Source organism: Ixodes scapularis, unplaced genomic scaffold (genome assembly GCF_016920785.2).
Source record: "Ixodes scapularis isolate PalLabHiFi unplaced genomic scaffold, ASM1692078v2 PGA_scaffold8__174_contigs__length_109621045, whole genome shotgun sequence".
Taxonomy (NCBI): Eukaryota; Metazoa; Arthropoda; class Arachnida; order Ixodida; family Ixodidae; genus Ixodes; species Ixodes scapularis.
Window position 1 is genome coordinate 66301220 of NW_024609883.1, and position 25311 is coordinate 66326530.

At 45.4% G+C, this 25311-nt stretch overlaps 1 protein-coding gene across 2 annotated transcripts in view; it reads right to left on the bottom strand.

The window, feature by feature from the left end:
- The window catches only part of LOC120848770, a 38030-nt gene that overhangs the window by 10886 nt on the left and 1833 nt on the right, over positions 1-25311 (bottom strand). Inside the window, exons 1-8 of one of the 2 annotated variants that reach the window (XM_040504703.2) lie at positions 11208-11271; positions 10969-11162; positions 9320-9387; positions 6864-7253; positions 4895-5016; positions 3849-4034; positions 2681-2765; positions 1451-1639 (exon numbers count right to left, since the gene is read on the bottom strand). In XM_040504703.2, the coding sequence (XP_040360637.2) occupies positions 1451-1639; positions 2681-2765; positions 3849-4034; positions 4895-5016; positions 6864-7253; positions 9320-9387; positions 10969-11137 (1209 nt within the window). In that variant the 5' untranslated portion in view covers positions 11138-11162; positions 11208-11271. Of the gene's footprint in view, positions 1-1450; positions 1640-2680; positions 2766-3848; positions 4035-4894; positions 5017-6863; positions 7254-9319; positions 9388-10968; positions 11163-11207; positions 11272-25311 lie in introns of those variants that run through there. The other variant, XM_040220790.3, reaches the window with a different exon arrangement.

The following is a 25311-nucleotide window of genomic DNA, read 5'->3' on the forward strand; positions in this document are numbered from 1 at the left end:
GATGTGACCTGTTGAAACCTCCTAAAATTTCTTAAAACGGGAGAACACACTGGCATGCTGGCGTTATCTATGCGGTGACCCTGGAACTGCGTTCCACAAGAGCGAAGGTTTTGCGGGATTTCCAAGGTGAAATGTGCATAATACCTATACAAAAGCTTGTATATAATGTTGACAAAAGTTTTTCGAGCCAGGAAAGAAAGGATAATGCGCGAGAGAAATAGAAATTATGCCGGACTGCCAAGTTTACACCGCTACCCAATAGATGGCAACAGTGTGTCCTCTTGTTGTAATAGGTTTCAAGGCACCTAGTTCTAAGAGGTCGCAAGAGCGTGAACGGGCCTTTACTCGGCACTTTGTACGGACCAGTTGTTTCTTTGCTACCACCGAAACAAAAAGAAATCGAGAAAGGAGTGCACAGTGAAGAACACATTATCGCTTGCCGCTGATATACAAGAATGACGATGACAGATGAAATACTATGCTTTTGTCATTAGTATGGCAAAAGTCAGACTGCTACAGAGCCGCTAGATGACACTGAATTCTGTAAAGAGTAGTTTGTTCTTTGCAAAGAAAAACCAGTCTCAATTAGCAATCTTCATATGTTGCCGGACAATAAACTCCTGACCCACCGGAAGTCCGTAAGGGTGTAATATCCCATGGCACCCTCACACAGTGAGCACAGTCCATTAATATTTCCCACTAAGGAGGTCACGGCACCAAACTTAAGAAGTGGTTTACAGTTTGGAATTTCCACGGGTCATTCGATAAGCATGACAGCCTTTATACCATCTACGGCTCTAAACAATGCACCGAGAATTCACGTGGGAAGTGTTAAAAACCAATAGAACGATGCACGGTGCTGACGTCAGGCCTCTGCGATGGCGATGCTATCGGCGGGCACATGCGCTTCACTTCACACAAAAATCTGATTCTTTTGCACGCACACTGCCCACACATTGTGCGAAAACTGCGAGTTGTTCCACACCTTGTGAGGGCTTGTTTGTAAACAGCGTGTTAGTCTATAGAGACACATTTCTACAGGGTGTTCTTCAGTGCTATGCGGGCATAAAAAAGTTGTATAAATAAGTCAATGAACAGAGATCAAGGCAACTTTTAGCAAGGACGTCTTTAGGTAGTGCATTTGTCATCCTCAAATTTAGTGAACTTAGGTTTTTGGAAAAAACATGCCAGAAAAAACAAAAACTTCGTATAATTCTTATGGAACAGGAGAAAAAGAAAACAAACAGTCCGGTTGACGCTGCTGCTTGCTGCCACTCTTATATCGTACCACACATGCTCGGATCTTCTGGATCTGCTTTGGGGCATTCATCTCCAAAAAGAATTCAAGTTTTTGTATCAAGTGATGCCACATACGTAAGTAGCGGCATCGATCGGACATTTTGTTTCCGTTTTCCTTTCCCACATAGGAAATGACAAAATGCGCACTTACGCATCGGATGGCCGCAGCACGGCCGGTGGATGACTTGCCGCCGTCTGTGCTTGCGGAAGCGGCCAGTGGCCTTGTCGCTTCGAGGCGTTGTCGAACCTTGGCCTTGGCACGATCCACCTCCGGAACTCCCGGACCCATCCTCCGGCGCATGTTCTTCGCACGACTGCGCATTCCCTCGTGCCACGTTTTCTAGAAAGGGCGATATAGGCATTACCAATAACTCCAAAGAGGTTCTTTCTAAATGTGGAATAGGTAGATGAAAGGTAGACCTGGAAATAAACGCTTAACGAGGCAAACTTGAGCATACAAACATGACGAGAAAGGTACAGGCGTTTAGCGTCGGCGACGGAAAGACAACTGACCAGAAGCGTCATGTTAGCCCTGCTTTTAAGCGTGTGGTTATTCCAAACCAGAATGCACGATGACAGCCGAGAATGCGCCGAAACTTTTCAGAAGGGTACAGATAATAAAAGCAAGAACAAGGCCGAGCGGGGTCCAAAACCCCCTTTCCTTCGCACAGTGGCAGCACGTGTGGCCAACTTTGCCACACTCGCGCCATCATGACATAAACAACGGAGAACACGCAGTCGAGCTGTTGAATTTTCAACGTCTTGACAACCCGAGACCAAGGACAGAAAAGAGGGACGGCATGCACACGGGTCTCAAATTCAGCTACGATGTTTGTTCCCGCTTTCTAGTTCATTAAAAGGACCCGCGCACGACGTTCGGATGCAAGCAGTAGGTCAGAATCGCAGCAACCGCTTGAGATGTCAACGCTCGGTTAAAAGCTTCAAAGTCAAATGAGGCATGTGTATCGGTTTACGAACTTTATGGCCAAAGACCGGAAAAACGGAAGAGGCCCAAGCTAGCGTAGGGCCTTGTTTAATCCGACGGAAGGTATGGGAGCAGTACACACGTCCGGCGGAACCCTTCATTTTGAAAGCGGCCACGCTGCCCTCGTCGAGCCTACTTCATGCGGGTGCTTTTGCATCAAGCTTTACCACTTCGCACCAACGCGTGCGTGTAAAGCTTCGCCGCCCTGCACCGGCTTCTTGGAGAAGCAGCCGACATTGACGAGCACTCCGGTTAGTTTGGTAAGCTTTGAAGTCTGCTCGCGTAGGCACTTGATGTAATCTATATTACAAATGTTTCAAAAGTATAGTTGGCAAACGGTAGATTATGGTATTTTACGGTAGGTAGGTCCCCCGCGGTTGCCAAGTCTATACTTACACATCCCGTGGGCGAAGCATCACGCAGCTGAGGATACCTCCTCACCAACTCGTCCGCTGCGGTGGAGTAGAGCCTCCCTGGGTACCTGGATGCATAATTTTGCTTTAACCCAAACTGCATTAAAAAAAAACAGGTAAAAAAAAAAAAAAAAAAAAAGATTAATGAGAGAGCAAAAAATGCACATAAAATAATGAGCAACAAAATCGTGAGTCCTAAAATCATAAGCAACAAAACGCAGACATAAAATTAACACAATCCCAAACCTACGCATCACTGTCTCCAAACAAACATAGAGAGTATTTTCTATCATTATATACTTGACACTAGCCTAGATCACCTCAATAATAGGAAACAGCGGAGGTAACGAACACGCATAATTTCCTCACAAATATGCGTGGGGTGAAAAACCGTGGCATTTAAAAACTAGCAGAAATTGTCGAAACCGAGATGCAAAAGATCCGACGGTGCCGTTGCTCATCGCAATCACGAGCGAGACAAACATGTCCCACGCGTGACGTCACTGATATGGTCTACTCTAAGACAACCTGATTAATCTGAGGAGCAAAAAATCCTGTTAGACCAGGCCCTTGTCGATAGTCTAACCAGATGGCCCCTCCACATCTTACCACCCTAGAGTTTACAGCATGGGTTCTTAACCAAACTGGGTTCCTAGGGACTCAGCAGCTCCCCCAAGAACCCTCACAGGCTCCCCAAAATCCTGAATTGTCCCGGCTGATCCTGCCCATTAGTGGAATGCCTTTCCAATTTAAGCACTAGTTTAGGAAGCCACGAGCCGCCCAATGATGCCCATAGCTACGAGTCAAACCAAACACTCTGCAGCATAGCTTACTGTGCAGTCTGCACGCTCCAGCAGCATTCTACTTCGTCAATGTTGATCCCTTGCCATTCAATTGAGGTACATTGCACAACACTGTTAACACCAACAGTCATTTAATTTTTTTCTGTTAGAACTGTTAGTGATGTGGAATGAGCTCCTTCGGGGCACTAAGTTGAGTGATAAAGCTCGACCACCCTCAATGCTGGATCAGAGCAAGATGCGAGAAAGTGACAATGTCCCATTCACGCCGATTGTGCCGTGCAGTCCACCGTTCCTCGAGACCGAAAAGCTTCGGAACTCGCAGTTTACAAGACGCGGAATCCGGCTTACAGGGTGGCCGCAGAGAGGGCGCAGTAGAGGCGGGCCACGATCCGCTTCCTGAGGGTGGTCGGCACGAGGTCCCCTTTCCTCAGCCGGGACAGCTGATGCTTCACGTCCAGCGGGAGGTCTGGAAACTTGAAGGTCGGTCGGGCTGCCAAAACTTCCCCGTTCTCGGCAGATTCGGGTTGCCCGCCGCTGGAAAGACCCGCGCGAGCGCAAACACCTCAGTGACTCTGTCGATCAAAACTCGCCACCGCATTTCGAGCCGGTGACCAAACCGTCCTATGCGGAATAGCATTTTATGAGACGTCCGACTTCCCGACGGGGAGTCACCGTGTCCTCCGGAACGTTGCCTTGACATTCTTCCTCTTCGTATTTGCAACGACGCCAAGACAGCACGATGTAAGGCGAGAGTGTGTTGTGCGAGGCAACTCGCGTCGGCTTGCGGCGAGTTTGGCAGACGGAGAGCCGGGCAAACTCTACCTCGCTTCCACAGTGCTAAGACGGCAAGCAACAAACGGTTGCGAAATCTGAGTTGGCACCAGTGAGAATGCAAATCTGCAGTAAAACACTCATCACTTGCACCTCGGAAGGGGCGAAACCACCATTATCCTCCTAAGTCAGGTGCGGCGCTGTCGAGAACAAAAGGTGCAACCGTGCACGAGTTTCTGGAAAAGGCGCATTCTAACTCGGCAAGGTGCTGCGACCACCGAGCACCTCTCAAAGCCACGCAGTATCAATCAGTGACTTTGAGAACGATGTGCGGAAGTTCCAAAACAATCGAGGTTGGATTTTTTTTTTTTTTGGAGGTGTTTTATGTTTGGTCAAAATGGGGGGGACATAATTTTAGTCGAATAATGACCCCTGTAACTTTCGCACCTGGTCCCAACGGCTAGTGCTACATTTTGGGCGGGGAGCGAGCGTTCGGCAACGCACAGTTAACTTGTGTGGTGAGAAAATTCTAGTTTTTTTTTTCTCCCAAACAGCCTAAAAGTTTTCCCCTGCTAAGCGTGAATACATGCAGGAGCTGTGAGGGCGCTACAACCCCAACTGACCTCTCGGCAGAGGCCGGCACGTCGTCGGTCTCCGACGACTCCAGTCCGTTCAGGGTGCTGTTCTGCAGGGCCAGCGTTTCATCCCTCAAGTTGACAAATGCTGCTAAATCAAACTCCTTCATCTAAAAAAGAAAAAAAAAATGGTGGAGGGAACGAAAACGTCAGCACCCACAAAGCAAACGTGTGGCTCACACCTGTCATCTTTGCACTATGCTGATGGTCGTTTTTACTCGTTCTTGCCGAGAAAAACTAATTTGGTGGTGCGGAACATACGCTGCAGAAAGTACTCGCTGTGCAGGAAGGCCACTCGAATGGCCAGTGATGCGACGCTAATGCAAGCCGTGTACAAGCTGTCCCCAAAAATGATTTATGGGGCTTCTTTCCACCGCAAAAATAAGATATACGGCTCCGGACGCTCATTCTCCACCCAAATATAGCGCTAGAGGTCGAACCAGATGCCAAAGTTCTGGAGCCAACAGCTATCTTATTCGAAGGTTACGAGTGATTTCCTGAAATTTTCAACGAGAAAATGGCGTCTGACGGAACTCTCGCATACATGGAGCTAAATGGTGCCAGTTACCGCAAACGAGCAAAAACGGGCACTATTTTCCCGCTGAAATTTTTAGAAAATCGGTCCTAACCTTTGATTGAGATAATGGTTAGTTGTGAAACTTTAGCTTCTGGTTCAAACCACTTTAGTCACATTTGGGCAGGGAATGAGCGTTTGGTGATGCGCAGTTTATTTTTGTGGTGAAAAAACCCCAAGTCCTTTGATGGGAGATGCCATATATAAGCCCAGAGACAAAATGAAAATGTAGGTGCCGTCTTCAAACTTTTCACATGTGAAAGGAGTAAAGATTAAAAAAAAAAAAGAGAGAAATGTTTAGACTGATTTCTTTTCACCAACTTACTCGAGGATAGATTGTATGATGCTTACAACATTGTGCCAGAATACAATACGAGTGCATCAAAGTTTATAACTGGCCAACTGCTTAAAAATTTGCGATGGGTCACCATACCTCGAGGGGCCACCCCTCGAGGTATGGTCGGGAGATTTTAGAAGCCTTCACCATGTGTCGATCCAAGGACAACATCGGTTCCCCCTCCATTGCCCTTTCGGGAAAAGAGATCAGATTTCTTAGTTCGAAGCTTTCTCCCCCCCCCGTTCCCAACAGCGACATACTCTTGATGGCATAGTGCTCCTCCTTTCCACCCCTTTTTTCACCCCCCCCCCCCCTTTTCCTGTATATAAGCAAACTCTTGGTGTCATTAAATGGTGTTGCCAGTTAGAAGTTTGTGTTTGTTTATCCCTTCTCGTTTTCTTCCTCAAGTTTAATTATGTAAAAAAACTAACCTTTATTCGTTTACCCTTCCAAAGTAAAGAATAAAACAGACTTGAATTAGAACATTCATATCTATCGAATTAAACATAATGAGCAATATCAGGTACAACAGTGCATGTGCTGCAATTTGTCTTTATATTGAAGTATGGTGGGTCAGGTAGCTCGCATTTCGTTCAGCTCCATAGTACATCCGTAGGAGAAGTGAGCAATATGCCAAATAAGTCAATTACAAACACTGACATGACTACCAGCCTCGCAGATTACTATAAAAACAAAAATTTGTACCATAAATTGGATTTCCCTTCTACAAAAATTTTAGAAACTATTTTGAAACAAAAGCAACAAATCTTTTAAGGCCATTCAAAATTTTCAGAGCGTGTGCAGACTAGCGCAGTTAGCGCAATCAAGCAATGGCTTCTTTTTCTGCTTTTCTTCAAGATTCAAGAGGCTGCCACCAAAAATACTAGTATGGTGGAAAGCACCCATTTGAGGCCCCAACCTGAGCAATATAGTTTGGCATTAACAATGTCACGCCGCATACGCTAAGTAAAAGAGGACGATGAAAAGATAGTCTCTAGGTGCGAGCAAGAGATTGCTCAGTCTAGACTCTCTCCGTCCTGCCTTACCTCTTCTTCCGTCGCATCAAGGTCGCAGTCGGTGTTAGAGCTGCTGCCCTCCGTGCACGAGTTGGTGGCCACGGGTGCAACCGACGACACGGTAGCGTCAAAGACCAATTTTCCGCAGCAGCGCTCGCAGCCGTTCTCTCCCGTCTGCTTCTCGGCGATGTCGGGTTGAGCTTGCTCGAGCGGCTCCGTCGTCGCTGTGCTCTGTGCCGGCTCTGTTGCCACGGGCGGTTGACTGGCAAGAACAGGAAGGGCCGCCTGGAACGTCGCGAGTCCGTTTGTCTGCTCCTTGGGGGACGTGAATATGACAGAACATGCCGGACTGCCTCCGCCGTTGAGGTGGGTCGTGCCGTTGCTTTGGCGGTGATCTACTTGCTGCATGGACGAAGACGGCTGCAACAAAGGCGCAACAGTGGGCGTCGTGAGTGCCACCGCAACTGGATGGCGCCACCGGGCAGTTGTTGGCAAGAGGGATGCTTTCAGGTCGGTGTTCGAGCGAGCGAGACGCCTGAACCGTTTAACAATGTTTATGACCTTCAATAAATAATGTTACATGTCCAAACTCGAGCCAGTGCCCGACAGCAAGAGAAGACCCAGAAATGTTTTTTCGGAGGAGAATCAAAGTTGGGAGCACTGGCCCCGAGGCTCTTTGGCCAATAGACGCTTTGCTAAATTGTCCAGGCACTAAAGAGCAATTTCGAGGCCGAAATTACACGCACTGCACATGCTTTCGTCCGCAGCAGCAACTTTCCGAAAGCAAAAATTAAAGCTCAATGAAACTTTGCAAATGTACTTGTCAACACCTTTTTTTAGTAATGTAGTACTTTGAGTCATTCACACAGGTAAGCAAGGGTATGCAGCAGGTGTACATATATGTTCCAAACTTTGCCCACATGGTGCCTGGGTAATCTGACAAGAGGTTTATTAATGGCCGCGTAAGTCCGCACTCCCTTACTCCCACTCCGACGCTCCAAGTTTCATACTCTGAGCGCAGCAACTAAACAGGGCATAGCGTACAGGTGCGTGACACATCGAAACTATGGACGAGTCGCATGAGCCACTCTTGACCGCACAGTTTCGACCAGGCATGACAAATCCAGTATCTCGTGGATACGTAACACGGACTTAACGTGCCCAGTGTTGCACTGTGCAGTGTTGAAGGCTGAACTGAGGCTGACATTCACCTCGAATGATCAGAACCCTTCAATATTTTGAGTTATGCGACCATTTCAGATACAGTGGTCACATAAAAATTTGGAGTTTCACTTTGCGCTTCTATTTCTCTTACTCGTCTCTACGAAGTCAATTATAAGAACTCGCATCACATGACCACCATGCCCAAATCACGAATTCTGATGAACCATCTCTTTCACATGACGGGTGCAAGTACAGCAGGCTTGCGGTAATTTAAACTCGGATATTTCATACTTCTGGTTAATTCAAACAAATTTCAAAATGTTGGTGGTTCCGTCATGTTTGTAATGCATTCATAAGCCACTTAATTCGAACGGCGTTTTTGTGCAATTCATACTTTTTGTTCCCGCAATCCCGTGGAGCGCGATTCTTTACGAGCACCTGTGCACTGCAGAAAAGCAACACCCGCGGAGTTAGCTTCCACGGGTATTGCTGCTGCGCAGTGCACCGGTGCTCAGTGAGAAGCGCACTCAACGGGGCTCAAGCAGGGCACACATGAGCTCTGTGAAAACGGGCACCAATGCAGCCATTTCCGCAACAACTTGCGTGGACGCTGTGACATGGCGGCTTGGCATAGGTCCACGTCCCAGCGATTGCGAAGTAGCTATAAAACTGCCACGCGGTGCCCGTTTACATTGCTCATGTGATCCCTGCTTAATAGTTCACATTAGACAACTTTTTGGCCTTATGAACGAGCTTAATTTTGTCTTTAGTTGTCATGCATTGTTTAAACAGTCCATGATAAACAACATTTTCAAGTGATGAATAAACTTATGTCATATACATTTCACAAATGTTTCATGTGTGGCATAACTGCTTATGATCAATAGGCCTACGTAGAGGAAATCATCAAATATCTGCTTTGCATATGTAGCCGATCATATGGCAAATCACAATTTTATCTTGCATCATATTTAGATGAATTTCTGATGATTCAAACTTCTGATAATTCAAACAAAATTTGTACCTTCCTGGAATTTAAATTAATGACAGTCTACTGTATGCAGGCCAGGCAGAAAATGCATGAATACAAAATGTTGACTGGATACACCTTGTTTCACTTTACGGTGAACCACAGAAGATGCTGTAAACCACCAAAGCATATCCAATGCCGTGAGGGTGTCACGTGACATTGGGAAGTGTCACAATGACACGTGGGACAGAAAGTCATGCTATAAATTCACAGTGGTGGATTGGCTGGAATAGCTTGTAGCACCTGCTGCAGTTCATCGCAAGGTATAATGCAGTACACATGCGGATCTCACCTGATCGTCTGTTTGGGTCTCAACAGCTCTCACTTGAGAGGGCATCTGCCCATTCATCACAGTGTTCTCTGTAAAGGGGGCCAAGTTTTAACAAGCGTAAAAAGACATCATCTTTTCCTATGTACTGAATGAGCTGCCTGAATGTAACACCTAATATACAGCGCAATTCTCGATCATCCAGAGATGAAGGAGGAACCAAAACTGCTCCGAACGAAGTTGCACATCAAACGATGACCTACCGTAAAATACCGGGCAAGCACTCGCTCAAAATTGAGAGACAATCGCAGAAAAATGGGCGATGGGCACTTGTTCAGTCATCAATTTTACATGTAAATGTACTGTGCATATTTTCTCAGAACTTGCGAATTTGGGAATGGGCGCTTAGTGTGGAATGGGCAGATGCGCAGCATTCTACGGTATTCCTCGAATCACTGAAGTACCAACATTAGAGCTCTTCCGAGGTCTAGCAGTCGAAAAGAAAAAGGAAGCTCCGATGTTTTTTTAGTAACAAAGTATAGTTATTTTGTATTAAAATATAAACAATATCTACTTCCAAAAGAATGCGCAGCGTCATGCATATAGTTACAGGGCTGACGCAACGATGTTTATACTTTGCGCAAGTTCCACTTGGAACTAATCACTGATGTTAAGGGCCAATGAAACGTGCGTTCGTTTTTCATTGCACGTAATTGAGATCGTTGAAAAAATTAAAGAAGAGCGGCGCTCTCTCCCTCAACTCGCAGCCAGAATAAGCGGTTACGTGATCTAGAGCCGATTATATGACGCCAATCTTGATCTTAGCCACGCGCTGGGGCTGGCAAAGCACTAGGACACGGGACGAGTTCCAGATTATGGCATGGCTATAGTCGTCATTGGAGCGACAGGACACGGGCCACTACCCGAACGCTTGTCGAGCTATTATTGATTATTACGAGCCTAAATATGTGCCAGTATTCAAAGTAATCTGAGCATGCCCACGAACCAACCAGACATTTTTGGGTACAGTTCTCAACTGAAAACAACCATACAGCACATCATTGAAGACCTCTAGACCTTTAGACCTAAAACCTTTAGAGCAATAGACCTTTCGCTAAATTACCCAAGCATCAAAGAGAATGTTGGGAACGAAAAAACATGCACTGCAAAAAAGAAAGTGTCCATGCGATGCTCGTGCAAAGTGTCATTTTTACTTTCGAACACGCCAACACGCGCAGTGCGTGCACCCACGTTCCCGGCATTCTTTTTGATGATTGGGTAATTCGGCAAAAGGTCTACTAGAAGTCATTGAAAGCCTGAACTTGTTGTTTTTATCCGTCCCCGTGTCTCCATTTTTGGTAACATCAAACAGCACACTTCGACAAATAATAATTATGCTTAGACAGCAGGATGCTATGGCTCCAGCGGGCATCTGATATGTCTCCACTGTAGATGAGAAATTTAGTCAGTGCTGCACCACTGCTAGCCTGGGGTCTTTAGTGGGCACCATCAAGTAGTGACCCACGACCGCATGCCGGTAGGATGCTCATTCGGATCGAAACCAAAATGCCTGGGTGACACAGCGCGAACTTCCGGTCCATGGGCTCCAAGCTGTGGTGCGCTAAAGCACTCGACCATGAATCCCCCCAACACTTGAACAAAAAAAAACCTGCCTTTGACTCTGAGGAATGCATCCTGGAGCCTCCTGCAGAGACGGCGCTCCGCAAGGAGCTCCTCCTCCAGAAAGTCCACCTTGGCCTGCAGAAGCCCCAGCTCCTTCCTGTACTTCCGACACTTGCTCCGCTCACGATCCCCCCTCTCATCCTCCCCTATGTCATCCATGCGGTCCCTGCAAGCAATGCATGCACTATGGTCGGCGAGAGGTGAAGAGTAAAGTGGAAGCTCCTCCCACCTCTTTCCACTTAAGCAAAACAAACGCTGGAGAGGAGGTCACACCTTGTGGGCTCCTTCCCCCTGCGGGAAGATACCTCGTTAAAGGAGAGTTCCGGAGGATTTTCGAGCTATTCAAAGCAACAACATTTTCAGAATGGCCAGGTCTTTACTCTCCCCAACACAATATTCATTTTCTCTGAATTCAGGATAACTGTTGAGAAAACAACAGATGAAGGTTACACCAAAACCAATTCATATGTTCCAGTACTTCCCAACAAAAAGACGTGATACATTGTAAAACTTGAGGGTCGAGCCTTCGTTTTTAATAGCGCGAGATTCCCCAGCATTCATTTCACACCGCCAAACTTCTTGCAATCTGCCAGGTACTGCCTAAAATCACAAAAACTGTTGTCACATTTTCAGTGCTGTCAATAATAAGTTTGGAAAAAAAAGAAGAGATATATTTATGCATATTTTGACCTATCACTTGGGCTTCTGCAACGTGTTGCGGGTTAAGGAAAACAGGATAAGCTCCTCCCTCGGAACCCTCCATTTCCATTTCAGCAGAGGAAAAGCTGAAGAGGAAGCGAGAAAGGAGCAGAGTCCACTTGCTTCCTCTATAGCATTTGCTTTGCTAAAGTGGAAAGAGTGGGGTGCTTGTTCTACTTTTCTTAACTTGCAACAGACCCTAGTCCAGATGCATCGAACCAGTTTTTATGTAAATCGACTACCATCAAAATTTCGCCGGGGCAACTGTTTCAACCTGCCATGTTACCACACATGGAAAAATAAAAGGTTTGAGGTACACCTAAGCACTCATGAGTCGTGAATGCAAAAGCATGCATGCCATTCTTCCGCTCCTGTGTTTTGTTTGCGGCGTATTGCGGTGTAATTTTGGAAATTTCAAGTGCAGATGCGCGGATTTTGATACGCAAGTTATTGTGTAATGCTATGCTGGATAAGAAGACTAACCTGGTCCAATTGTGCTGTTAACTGCGTGCAAATAAAAAAAAATTGAGAAAACTGTGTCAGAGTGGCCGGTCTCTGGCGAAAAGTAAATTTACTTGCCGTAGCTATTTTTACTATACAAAGTTCGTACTGGTGTAGCCTCTAGCGACAATGAGTGGAATTCTGCAATAATAAATAAAAAAGGGCTCTCCTGACGCAATACACGCAGTGGTTGAGGATAGTACTGCCGGCTGACTCAACTGCTATTTAAGTAACGGAACAAAGACACGCTGGTTAGTCATTTACTGAAATACAATAACAGAGCACTATGGACTGATTCTGGAGTAGCCATAAATAAGGACGTGAACCACTTCACGACGGCAGCCACGAGTAGGGATGCCGCAAACTTTTTTCGAATCGAAGTTTCGATGATCGAATCAAGCGGTTCGAAAGGTTCGAAAGATTTCGATTTTTCGAATTGTCTATGTCGTAAAATTCGACGGAGGTCGAATTTTTGAACTTGTTAAGCTAAGAAGTTCGACGCTTTTCGAACCGTCGAACTTATTACGCTAAAAAATTCAATCTTTTTCGAACTTTCGAACTTATTGCGCTGCAAGGTTCGATGCTTGTCGAACTTTCGAACTTGACTGACCAAAAAATTCGATAAATTTCGAACTTTCGAATTTTGAAAAGTCAGAAGTTCGACGAACTTCGAACTTATAGGGTAAAAGTTCGACGTTCGTCGAACTTCGAAAGACCGGCGGACGGTTTCATTTGATTTCAAGTAGTGGGGTACATTCGTAATTTTTTTTTCTGGAACTTTTACACGCGGTGCTGCGTTCCTTACGAAAGACAATGTCATTTATTTCAATGTTCTGGCATGCTTAGGTTTAAAGAAATAAATCCCCGAAGGGGCGAGGACGGACGACGGGTTTTTGACGATTATCGTTTGTGCCAGATTTGAAGCACGCTGCAGCCGGAGCTATTTATGGTAGATATGTTATACTTTTTTTTAAGAATGATCTATGTATAGCGTAGGTAAGTGCCGTCTTAAGATGTGATTATTGTTATTCAACGTGAGTTTCGAAGAAATGTCCAAACATGTATCTGCATGCAATTATGACCTAAACTTGATATTTATTTTCGTCTAAGTTGTTTGAGGTATCGCATTTAAATTAACACCACACACAGTACATATCATTGCCATCTGCAGAATACAAAATAATATATTTATTGTTTTTTCACGTTAAGGAATAAATTAACTCATGGCAGAAGATTTCTAGTAGTGTTCAAGTTCAGGACGTCATTAAAAGAAAACTTTTTTTTTTGCGCTTCACGTTCCTGGGACGTGTTTCTTTTAGCCTGTACACATTTTGGTAAAAGAAACTTGTTTCGAAGTTCTGAACCTCTGAATATGCAAGAATAGAACACTTCCGACGAATTCTTGATAGTTTTTTTTTTCTCCTGCTTTTTATTCCCACATTTATTCTTTTTTTTTTTTTCTTTTGTTACTATCGGCACAGGTGTTTAGGTCGAAAAGACAGCTTTGAACTTCCGAACCACTAAGGATGTGACGAGCAGTGCCTTCTGACAACGAGTTTCTAACAATGACCATCTACGCAACCTTTTATGCAGTGAAGAGCGACAGTAGCTATACATATGCATAAATAATTTCAGATTAAAATAAGCTCGACCACGCCCTCTTTCCCCGTATTGTTTTCTTTAACAGTCCGAAATACCTGCAAGGGGGAGAAGGAGGCTGAAGCCTCCCTCTCCCCCCCCCCCCCCGCAACCCTCTTTACCCCCGTTTTTCCTCTTCCGACGCCACTTGTATGGTAGAACGCTCCTCGACCTCGAGTTGTGTCGGCTTTTGTGCTTTTTGCGAGGCGATTCCTCCGTCCCAGAAAATAAACCTCCAGTACAATTATAAACTTCACCGGATCGGATTACTACCAGCGTGCAAGGGGTGGCGAGCTAGTTTGCCAGGTCGCTTCAAGGTTTCTCTGAGCCTCAACCTCCTGCTCGCCCCTGGCCGTTTCGAACTGGATGAGTCTCGTAAAACAGTGTGTTCGTGCAATCACTACTGCGTGATAAATTCTAGCACGTCCGGGACACTCGTCGTCTCATTTAATTGCCTTACCAACTTCGCAGAATCTAGATATCACACCCTAACTTTTCTAAACTTGATTTTGTGAAAACAAGTGAGTCGTGAAAACGTTATTTGAAACTGAAACTGTAGAAAAACTTGAAAATCGGACTTCAAACTTTGAAAACTTCGATTTAAAAAAATTCAAAATCTTCAGTTTTTTTTTTTTTTTTTTTTTTTGAATTTAGCGTTAAAAGAGAATCGAAACTTTCGAACTTTTCGAACTTTATGCCAAAAGAAATTCAAAATCTTCGAATTGTTCGAACTTCATGTCTATAAAAATTCGAAGCGTTCGAAGTTTTCGAATTTCTTTTACAAAGAATTTCGAAATCTTGGAATTTATCGAACCTGAAGTAAAAAAATATTCGAAATATTCGAATTCGAAATTTTAGAAACCGTGAAAGCTTCGAAATTTTCCAATTCGAAACTCCGCTGTGGACAAAAGTTGCGAATTTTTCGAAATCGAACCTCGGTCGGTACGAAAATATCGAAATTTTTCGAAATCGAACCTCAGTTCGCTTCGCAAATATCGAAACCTTTCGAAATCGAACCTAGGGTGGTTCGCGACATCCCTAGCCACGAGCGAGAGTTCGGCGTTCAGTACGGCCCACCGGTACAGCCCAAAGATGGAGAACGGCAACCTCCCGGTTTGTCGTCTGCTAGCGGAGTCGGGCGCGTGCCCTCTCTCTCGTTTTGCCTTGCCGAACCTGCTGAACTTCCCGGATGTGGGGAGAGGGCGCTGCGGTCAAACAAAATGGCGCCGCCCTGGGAACGCTAAATGGAATGGTCTATACTGGAAACATGAAAACCTGCTTTAATTAACATACATAAGCTACAAAAGAATTTATATCAAGAAAGCTTTTTGATGGAGCAATCTGGAAAGTGAGGGGCAGGTAATTTTAGACAACCCAACAATGCAGAAAAATCCAGATTCCTTTCTTAAACAGGTTTCTGCCAAACAGATGCAGGTTTCTGCATTTGCCCTATACGTTCCGACCTTCTCCATCCTGAATCCCGAAAGCTTGAACTCTGAGTTATCTCCACTACATTACCTCCACTTTCATTGCCCCATCCCCTTAAGCCTTCTTCCCATTAGGGTGGATAACAGTATATGTGCTCCGTCATTTGTGTATTAACGCGACATCGTTAAGGGGCTTGTGTCGCAGAAAATCCGGTGTTGGTCGGGCAGGAAAATCCTCATTGTTCGATAGGGTCACGATGTCACAGCCACATGACCTCGCACGGGAATTTCAAACAACCCACAAAGTCAACGTGAAATGCGACGTCACGCGTGGAATGAAAGTGATTAAAACATGACATGTAATGCAAATTAAAGGTCACTGCATGTCTCAGCCGATTTCTCTTTATGAAGTGATGCATATGCCTTAAAGGAAAAATTTGAAGAATTTTAGGTGGGATTTGAACCCATGACCCTTGCGAGCCAGAAATGCTACAGACTAGGCCATGCAAACACACTTGCACGGCTTGGGAATAAGGGTGAGTTTACATGTTTAGCTCTCGCATTCCTCTTAAAGGCGAAGCTTAAGCGGCCTCCTTCAATTTTTTATGTGGAATGCACATGTTTTTAAGCATAGCGTGTCTAGATGGCGTTTCACCGTACTCTATGGAATGCAGTTTTGCAACGACAATCTGGACTATGCTTCAAACGACGGAAGGTGGAACGAGCTGAGTGAGGTGGGTAACTCTCCCTGTGGGAGTTCCACAACTGATCTATACTCATTTTCACCTCAAGTAAAAAGGATGTTTTGAGCATTGTTCATACGCCGCGTGAAGTAGTTCTTATGAGGTTTGGTTGCTGGAGGAAGAAGCGATGCTTTTGGCACTTGAAGCGTGTATGTCTTGATTACATAACACGTATCTAACCTAAAATGTACCTACATCAATCTTAAGTTCCCACATAAAGGGGAAAATTAGTAATGCTCCGCGAGGAGCCGGACACTTTTCACTATGGTTTTTGAGGTGAAAACGGGTATAGTAACGTTGGGGTACCTAAAGCCAGGGGGTTTAAGACGGGAGCAGAACGCGGCGAATCCTCGGTGCTGACATTGGCGGTTCCAAGAGAAAGAACAAGAAAGAGAGTGACAGAAGAGCAGAAAAAGAAAGCACACGAAAGGTTAGGCGTGTTCGTTTTGCCGAGACGAGCTAAGTGTTGCCCATGCGCTTGTCAACTCTATTCAGTTTCATGCAGTGCACGATTCCAGTGTTTTCCTGCAAAGTAAGCTAGAAGAGAACAAGGTACAGACCTTACAGGCGATGGGACCGCTGATGTCTGCGTCCATGCCCCGCCGTTTCTAAGCAGCCCCAATGCATGTGACCTTCCTTTCCCTCTGGATTATTATATGCGGAGAGCAAGTCGTCTGCTTCTTGCGCTGGAGTTGCGGTGACGTCAAAACGACGCCGAGCTATGACTGGTTTTAATTGAAAGGATAGTGGGTAGACCAATGCTAGATGCCTTGAGGTCTACCCACTATTTTTTCAATCAGCCAATCAGAGCTCGCCTTTCTGATCTCATAGCAGTTCCTGTGCAAGCAGACGAACTTGCGCTCCACATTAACTCTACGCCTAAAGCGATAACTGCCTCTGTGTCCACTACACTTGTCGAACGCGTTCGAATGCGAAAGCCAAAATCTGCCCATAAATGCTGCTTGCAGGAGCAGTACCCCCCCCCCCAGAAGTGCCCTGAAACCAAGACAGTGCACAGTGCTCTTTGGTTGTGCAGCGTGAAGTTGGTGCAACATCAAGGACAAACTGCGCCTGGCCCGTGCATCGCAGCAAGCGCTACCATGCATCAACTCGTGTTTTGTCTGTTTATTTCTCTAGCGTATGTCCGCGCGCAATGCCCATCTGTTGTCAATTTCTCCCGGTTATTTTCTCACAGATTTAGCAGTCCAACATAAATAAACATTGTGGACGCAATTGTCGATAGGGTCACGAAGCGGGTGACAATTCCACAGGTATATGTTAACCGCCTACTAGCGCCACCTGTACCGCCTTTCAAGCTGGTTTAGGAAGGACGGCAATGGATTTTTTGTGGGATATTAAAGACCAGTGTCTTGTGAGCTGTCATCCACTTCGGATGTCTCTTCTTCGTGCTCCGCACTCATAACAATTGGCTACGAGGAAGAAGAAAAAAGAATGCCAACGTTCGGCTGGATTGAAGCCTGGAACGACTTTATGAATTTTTCAATGTGAACAACGCCGCTGCTGCGAAAAAAAAAGTAGATTTTCTTGAGCTGCTGCGGCAAAAGGATGTACACCTTACTTCGGAACCTGGTGAAGCCCCTGACTCCACAGGACAAGTCACTCACCGAGATTCTGGCTGTACTCGGGAAACATTACGCTCCTACACCTTCAGCCGTGGTTCAGCGTTTTCGTTTAAACACCCGGGTACGGTTTGAAGCGGAATCGATCAGCGATTTCGTTGCAGCGCTGAAATGCTTATCAGAGCATTGTGATTACGGAACCGAGCTCAAAAACATGCTACGCAACAGAATCGTGTGTGGCATCAACAACACTATGATTCAGACCTGGCTGCTCGAGCTGCCGCACCTCACCTTCGAAACTGCGCTTGCAATGAAATCTGCGAAGAAGGATGCCGGCGAACTCTGCCAAGCTGGTGCAAACATTCTGTCTACACACAAGGTTGGAGACCCAGCCCAAGATACCAGCTGTTATCGCTGCAGAGACAGAAGCCACCTGGCACCTCAATGCACACACATTGATTCGACGTGCCATTAAGCGCGGAACACATGTAAGACGAAGCCATCCGATCCGACGTTTGATCAGGCAATACGACGGTCGGAGGCGAGGGTTTTCAACGCTTTCCGGTGCTATGAAAACCCTCGCCCCCGAAGGTCATTCCGGCAGTTCGCACGTCGGACCGGACGGTTTCGTCGTACGTGTGTTTCGCACTTTACTGTCAGAAGAAAGGTCACCTGTTGGCGGTGTGCAACTCAAGGAAGAATGGGAATCCGGCCAAATCAAAGGCTTCGTGGACGCCTCATCGAGGTCAGCAAAGATCAACGCCGTCGACTCAGATGAACACAGTCCACAATGGCATTGACACTTCTGAAGACTCAAGTCAATTCTTGCAAGCGACGACTTACGACATGGGGCACCTAAGTGGATCGTCCACGGTACCACCTTTTCTGATCTCCGTTGAAGTCTTCGGCCAACCAATTTCCATGGAGCTAGACACCGGAGCAAGCGTCTCAGTGATGTCTGCAAACAAGTTTCACGCTGCATGTCCCCAATGTGAGTCCCGAACCTTCAAACATTCTTTTTCGGGGATTTTCTGGAGACCTTGTGCAAGTCAAAGGCAAAGCAAACATTCAAGTTAAGTACAAAGGTCATGAGGAAGTTCTTCCACTGTTCATTACCACCAAACCCTCACCAACATTGCTTGGCCAGAACTGGTTTTGCACTCTGGGCCTGAGCTTTGAGGGACTTGAACCTGTGAACAAGCTAACTGATGTCGGGACCATTATAAGTCAATTCTCTGGAGTCTTTAAAGAGGGCTTAGGCACCTTCAAGGGAATTTCCGCAAAAATTCTCGTGCCCGCAGATGCTTCACCAAAGTTCTGCAAGCCCAGACCTCTTCCATTTGCACTGCGCGATGGAGTCACCTAGGAACTCCAGAGATTGCAACGGGAGAGGTGATCGAGCCTGTCAAAACTTCGGACTGGGTAGCCCCCATTGTTCCTGTCTTGAAGAAGGATGGCAGGGTGTGCATATGTGGAGACTTTAAAGTGACAGTGAATCCCATGTCACGTTTGGAAACCTACCCTGTTCCGAGTGTTGAAGAACTGCGGGCTGCGCTCTCAGGAGACAAGTTGGGCAGGAAAATCAAAACGCCATTAGACGTCATGCACCCCAACCTTCAGACCACCATCCAACTGAAACAGCTGAAGCAGAAGTTACATGCTGATTAAGGTTGCCGTCGTGGTCCACTGCTCGATTTTGGTACGCCGATATTTGCAAGGAATTTCAGACCCGGACCACCTTGGGTGCCTGCTTCAGTTTCGGGCCCAGTAAGTGCATCCTCAGCCAAGATTACCCTGGAAGATGGAACGTCCTGGCATAGACATGGAGATCACCTTTATATGAACCCCATACATCCTTCACCCCAGCCAGGGGTCGTCCCTCAATAGAATCCCGAATTGCCGCTACCGATGGAAAATGCCGCGCCAATTGAAGCTAAACCTGAGCAGCAGCCGGCACCATCAGGGGAAACATGCCCATCACCAAACCCTGCATATATATATGGGTGGTTTCATTTCAAATCGTGCAGGCAAAAAGGGTCAAATTTTTAATTTCGATGAAAAAAATATATAGGTCATGGCGCTTTTTCTAAAAACGCAGTCGCCACAAACCGCAAGTTTGTCGGATTTTTTGTTCTCGACTTATGAATTTTTAAAGAGGCCGCGGCGAAACGCAGTGTTTTTCACACCCGTCGTGGGTCGGACACATTCTTTATATGTATTATAAAACACATTCTTTATATGTATTATAAAATGACTTGGCTGTAAAAAATATTCTTTGCGGTACGTTTATGTTAATGTTATGTGAAAACCAAAAAGTACCATTTTTGAAATTGATTTTCTCAAAAAACCCATTTTTTATTTTTTTTTATTTTTTGTTAAAATGTAGATATGATAGTTTTCTACGCGAAAATCAAGTCGAGAAAGTGTATATTTTGTTTGTATGTTCTATATTTAAGCATCAATATCGTACAAAAACATGTTTTTACGGCTCGAAATGGACTTGCGAATTGCGCGTCTTCACAAGCTTGGAAATAGTTCTTTCTTTTTTTCGACGTTCCCACATAAAAATGAAATACAGTATTTCCACCCTGTTACATTTATTGATTATTTAAATTTTATTATAGGCGGCAAGCTACATCGGAGGAGTTCCAAAAAGAGAAAGCAACAATTCTTAACAGACCAGCAGGTGTCGTAAATTTTTAACGTGTAGGAGTCGGCAGACATCGTCGTATTGATTCGGGGCCCTCATTGGCCTGCATGAACGTCCCACCCTTTCGGAGCCAGCAGATGACCGCGACCTTTCGCGCTCGTTGTGTTAGATAGGACGGCCCGTGACAGTAAAGCGAGCAGCGCACCCTGTGTCACGAGGAGTGAAATGGTACGATTGTGTCGTTGACGCGGCGAACAGTGACAACCACCCAGGAGGAGTCAGTCAGAGTATTGCACAAGGGAAAGCAAAGGAATCGTTGCCTGAAAGGATGAGGACACCACGGCCTTACAATATCGACGGTCAACAACTCTTCTGCCAGCCAAAACAACGCCGCGTGCGCGCTAAAACCGGCGGCGCGAGATAGAAATCCCGCAGACGCACACACGAAGATGGGCCGGTTTCGTTAGGGATGTGGGAAAATTCGAAACCAGCCATCCGTGCATGCGTGAAACAATACCGCCTGTTTGCCCTAGCTTCGAGCGCCCTATCCTTACCTTGAAACGGCCGTGCTCACTCTCTCTCTCCGGGGAGATCCGATAGCACCGAAGGGTTATCTATTAAACTTGAGGAAGAAAACGGGAAGGGACTGTTTAAGTTTAATTATCCCCACCAACCCGCTCGTTCTGTCCTTATAAAGGGTTATCTCTTTTGGAAACAGCAAAGCCTGGAGACTGAAATTAAAACGAGCGTGTTGGTAAATATACTTGTGTTTGTATTCTGCCCGGAGACTAGTTGGGTTGAAGTCAGCCTCCTTGTCAACTATAACCGTTTGTGAAGAGTGGGCTTCTCCCGAGATGAAAAGTTAGCGCCGGCTGACGTGTTCTTTTGAAAAAGGGGAGGGGAAAGAGAAAGTTTGACTAACTGCAGAAACTACCTCGAAAGCTCCTCTCCCGATATGAAGCTTGAGGCATAGTCTCGGTTACCTTCTCGCGCATCGCTGCTCGAATCTATTCTTCATTTTGTTTCGGACAGCCACTGTTCCGCACAGCCGTCGTGGATGTGCGTAATAGAGGGAGGAACAGATTCGAGCATAATCTGGACGCCGTCATCCTGCCAGACTTCAGTGTCGTGGGATTGACTCGTGTGTGTTTCTTCGCCCCGCTGAACTTTGTTTCTCGGGTGCCGTTTTTTCTGAACGTTCTTTTTTTTTTTCAATGTTTTCTTACTAACTGTTTGTTAGCACTGTTCAGTTGTTGGGTTTATTTCGTCATGGCGTAGCGGCCTGGCGGTGATGTAGAGAGCGTGTTCGCACGCATTTGGTTGCGTCCCGTTTAGTGAATGCCCGGAGGAGTTGGTTTTTGTTCTTGCCATGTGCGGCTGTGTTTCCCATCTTTATTAAATTATTGATTTTTTTTGTTTTACCTTTACGTGCCGTCGACTTCTTTGTCTGACTCTCCACCAGGCGCAGACCTATCGCCTTGCCACCGCTCGAACCTAAATATGTTTGTTTTTTTTTACACAATTTTCGTTAAGATTGGAGTTGGACAATTTAATTCCTATTTATTTATTTTTATTTCCTACCCCTCTCCATGACACACTCTCTGTGTGTTTCGGACCGTTTCTGTGTCACTACTTTTGTGTATTACGGAAGGGAAAGGGACATTCCCTGGTGGCCTGTGCGATGAACAAACCCCCAGTGTTTGGTTTCGGAAAGAATTGTATATAATATATCGATGATGTGGTGACTTTCTTTGTCTTAGTAATATGACAGCTAATAGCTAGTCGTGCTAGTTTACTGTGAAAGGTTTATAAATCGAAACAATACAACGTCTGTGCCTTTTGGTTATTGAAAGTCTACTAGGCCTGCTGATTTGGTTAGATATGTATCTCGTGGTTCCCGCTCTTATCAAGACATACATAAATACTCAATACCACAAAATTCGTTTATAATTGATAACAAAATGCAGAAGAAAATTCAAGAAAACTTTTTCACAATTCATAGAGAAGCATGGGTCACTATGTCTGACTTAGGTCTTGGAAAACAAAGAAGTCTTTTTCCGATATTGAGGCCTAAATATAAAACATACAAACAAAATATACACTTTCTAGGCTTGATTTTCGTGTAGACAACTATCATATCTACATTTTAACAAAAAAATAAAAAAAATAAAAATAAATTTTTTGAGAAAATCAATTTCAAAAATGGTACTTTTTGGTTTTTGCATAATATTAACGTAAACGTACCGCAAAGGATATTTTATACAGCCAAGGCATTTTATAATAAATATAAAGAGCGTGTTTTGGGCTCTCCGTGGACATAAAAAATATCGGTGTAACCCAAGTAGATCGCCAGTAATTAATTGTCAAAGTTCGTCAACAACTGACCGAGGAGGCGTTTTTGACATTTTTACAGAAAAAAAGCAAAACGCCTAAAATTATTTCATGGTATTGGAGCCTTTTAAATGTGCCCACAGAGTGCTTGAAAAAAGGTAATATAATGTGGACTGAAAATCCATGGCGGGAGATCAAGCGAAACATCCGACCCACGACGGGTGTGAAAAACACTGCTTTTCGCCGCGGCCTCTTTAAAAATTCATAAGTCGAGAACAAAAAATCCGACGAACTTGCGGTTTGTGGCGACTGTGGTTTTAGAAACGGCGCCATAACATATATTTTTTTCATCGAAATTAAAAGTTCGACCCTTTTTGCCTGCACGCTTTGAGATGAAACCACCCATATATATATATATATATATACCGGGTGTTTTTGCGAAGACTTTCAAAAATCCTAAAAGTTAGGGCGATTGAAAAAAAAAGAAACTCTCTTCGGGAACAAACTACCAGCCACGGCGGACGTCAGGAATTGCCAAAAACCTACTAATTAGCCAGATAATTAATTAAAACTTGTTAATTAACTTTTTAATTAGGGGAAATAGACATATGGTTCAAATTAGAAAGTTGCTGAGCGCTATCGAAAACCACTAAATCAGTCATTTTCAGAAAGACTTTGAGGACGTGAGACGAGTAGTAGCGCACTGAAGTTGCCACTCGTGGAGCAGGTACAAGGCTAGCGTTTGCGGTAAGGCGCCCGCGCGATTTTTCCGCGTCTTATCTAGCCCCAGCATTGTACCTGCTCCACGAGTGGTAATTTTAGTGCGCTCCTACTCTTCTCAAGGGCTTAAAGTCTTTCTGAAAATGACTGATTTAGTGGTTTTCGATAATGTTCAGCAACTTTCTAATTGGAATTATATGTCTATTTCCACTAATTAAAAAGTTAATTAACAAGTTTTAATTAATTATCTGGCTAATTAGTAGGTTTTTGGCAATTCCTGCCGTCCGCCGTGGCTGGTAGTTTGTTCCCGAAGAGAGTTTCTTCTTTTTTCAATCGCCCTAATTTTTATGATTTTTGAAGGTCTTCGCAAAAACACCCGGTATATACACAGTGATGAAGTGCAGAGAAATGAAGGCTGCAGTATGGATTAGCCTGTGACACCTATGGAGGGCAGCTTCAACATGCTACAGTCTCACGGGTGGTGGGAGGGGAGAAGAGGGGGGGGGGGGGGGGTGCGGTCGGAACAGCTTTGAGTGTGGAGGCATGTCACCACTCAGGGGTGGAACTCATGAAATGTACTTGGGAGCAGCCACGGGAGCAGCTGAAACAGTTGTTTTGGAGCAGCTTGGGAGCAGCTAAAACTACATTCTGGAGCAGGCTAGGAGCAGCTCAAATCAGTTTTTATTGCAGCCTTCAGGTTCTGTCTTAGACAATCACAGGAGCAATTTCAATTATGCTTTGCAGCGCAGATTAACATGAGTGGTTAGGGATCTAGGTGGAAGGCATAACAGTGTAAAAAATTCGAAAACTTAAAAACTTTGTGAGTCTTAATGAGAACCAAAAAGCAAGTACCATGTTTCTGAAGATATATATATAGTGTCCTTAGTATTTTCTGAGTGGCTTTCAGCTGCTCAAAATGCAAACCAGCACTGCCTATCGCACAACCCACACGTGTTCGACATAGTAATTCTATATGTGTGAACCATGTGACGTGTTTAAGCAACGGACGTGTAGTTGCGCGGAGGAACAGTGCAACGAATTTCAAGTTTATCCTATTGTGCAACTCAATATCCAGACGGCAGACTACGATTAACGGAGTTATCGTATTTGAGGCGATAAGCAGGAGCAAGGTTAAAGTACGCCGAGCAGATCTATCGCTCGCGTGAGAGCTGCTGGTCGACAAGGTTTCGGATCGGACCGCGTTTCAGTTCTAGAAAATCACGATTTATCTTGCGGGAATGTGGTTCTAACTTCTAACGATGAAGTACTAAACGCATATTTTGCTCATTTGTTTTCAACTGGCTGACGTGCGGATCCCGGGCCTCAGACAATCTGACGCTTTACTACTCGACCCCGCTTATGGTTGAAGAATAACGATCCACTCGAAGGTGGTGTAGCGCTTAAAATGCAACCCCAAAGTTTCTTTTTTGTGTGTGTGTGTGTGTGCGCGCTTCCGATTCGGGATACACAGGGAGAATAAACAGAACAAAGGATTGCAAGGCCGACCAAGCTAAACGCGCTCATTGTTGCCAATCGAGTCGATAGAAACCGAAACCAAGACAAAATACAATTTTTTTTTTGCGCACGTTTTGAGATTTGGAGCATAATGGCGCGAGGTACTGGCTTTGGCGCAGTTTCCGCAACATGGCGCAGGATGGCGCAGACAAATGCCTCTGGCGCAAAATGGCGCAAATGGCGCAGCCGTTCCACCCCTGCCACTGCCCCCTTCGGTTCCGGAGCCCCTGCCTGCGCGTCTGCTATTCTAGCCATCTCCTCGATTCCCGCTCCTGGGCGCAATGCCCGATGGGACTGCACCCCGGCGATTTTTTTTGGGTACGTTGGGGCAACGAAAAGCCGCACCATGAGGGTGCACTCGATCATCCGCACTGGGGAGCACCGGTGCGGATGATCGAGGATGCTATACGGCGCGCAAGTTCCCCTGCTCCTCACGCATTTCGTGCGTTTGTTTACCCCCCAAATGAAGTCACGCGCGTCTGTTTACCCCCGACCTTTACCAATGACGGCGTGCCCTTGCAATACCACC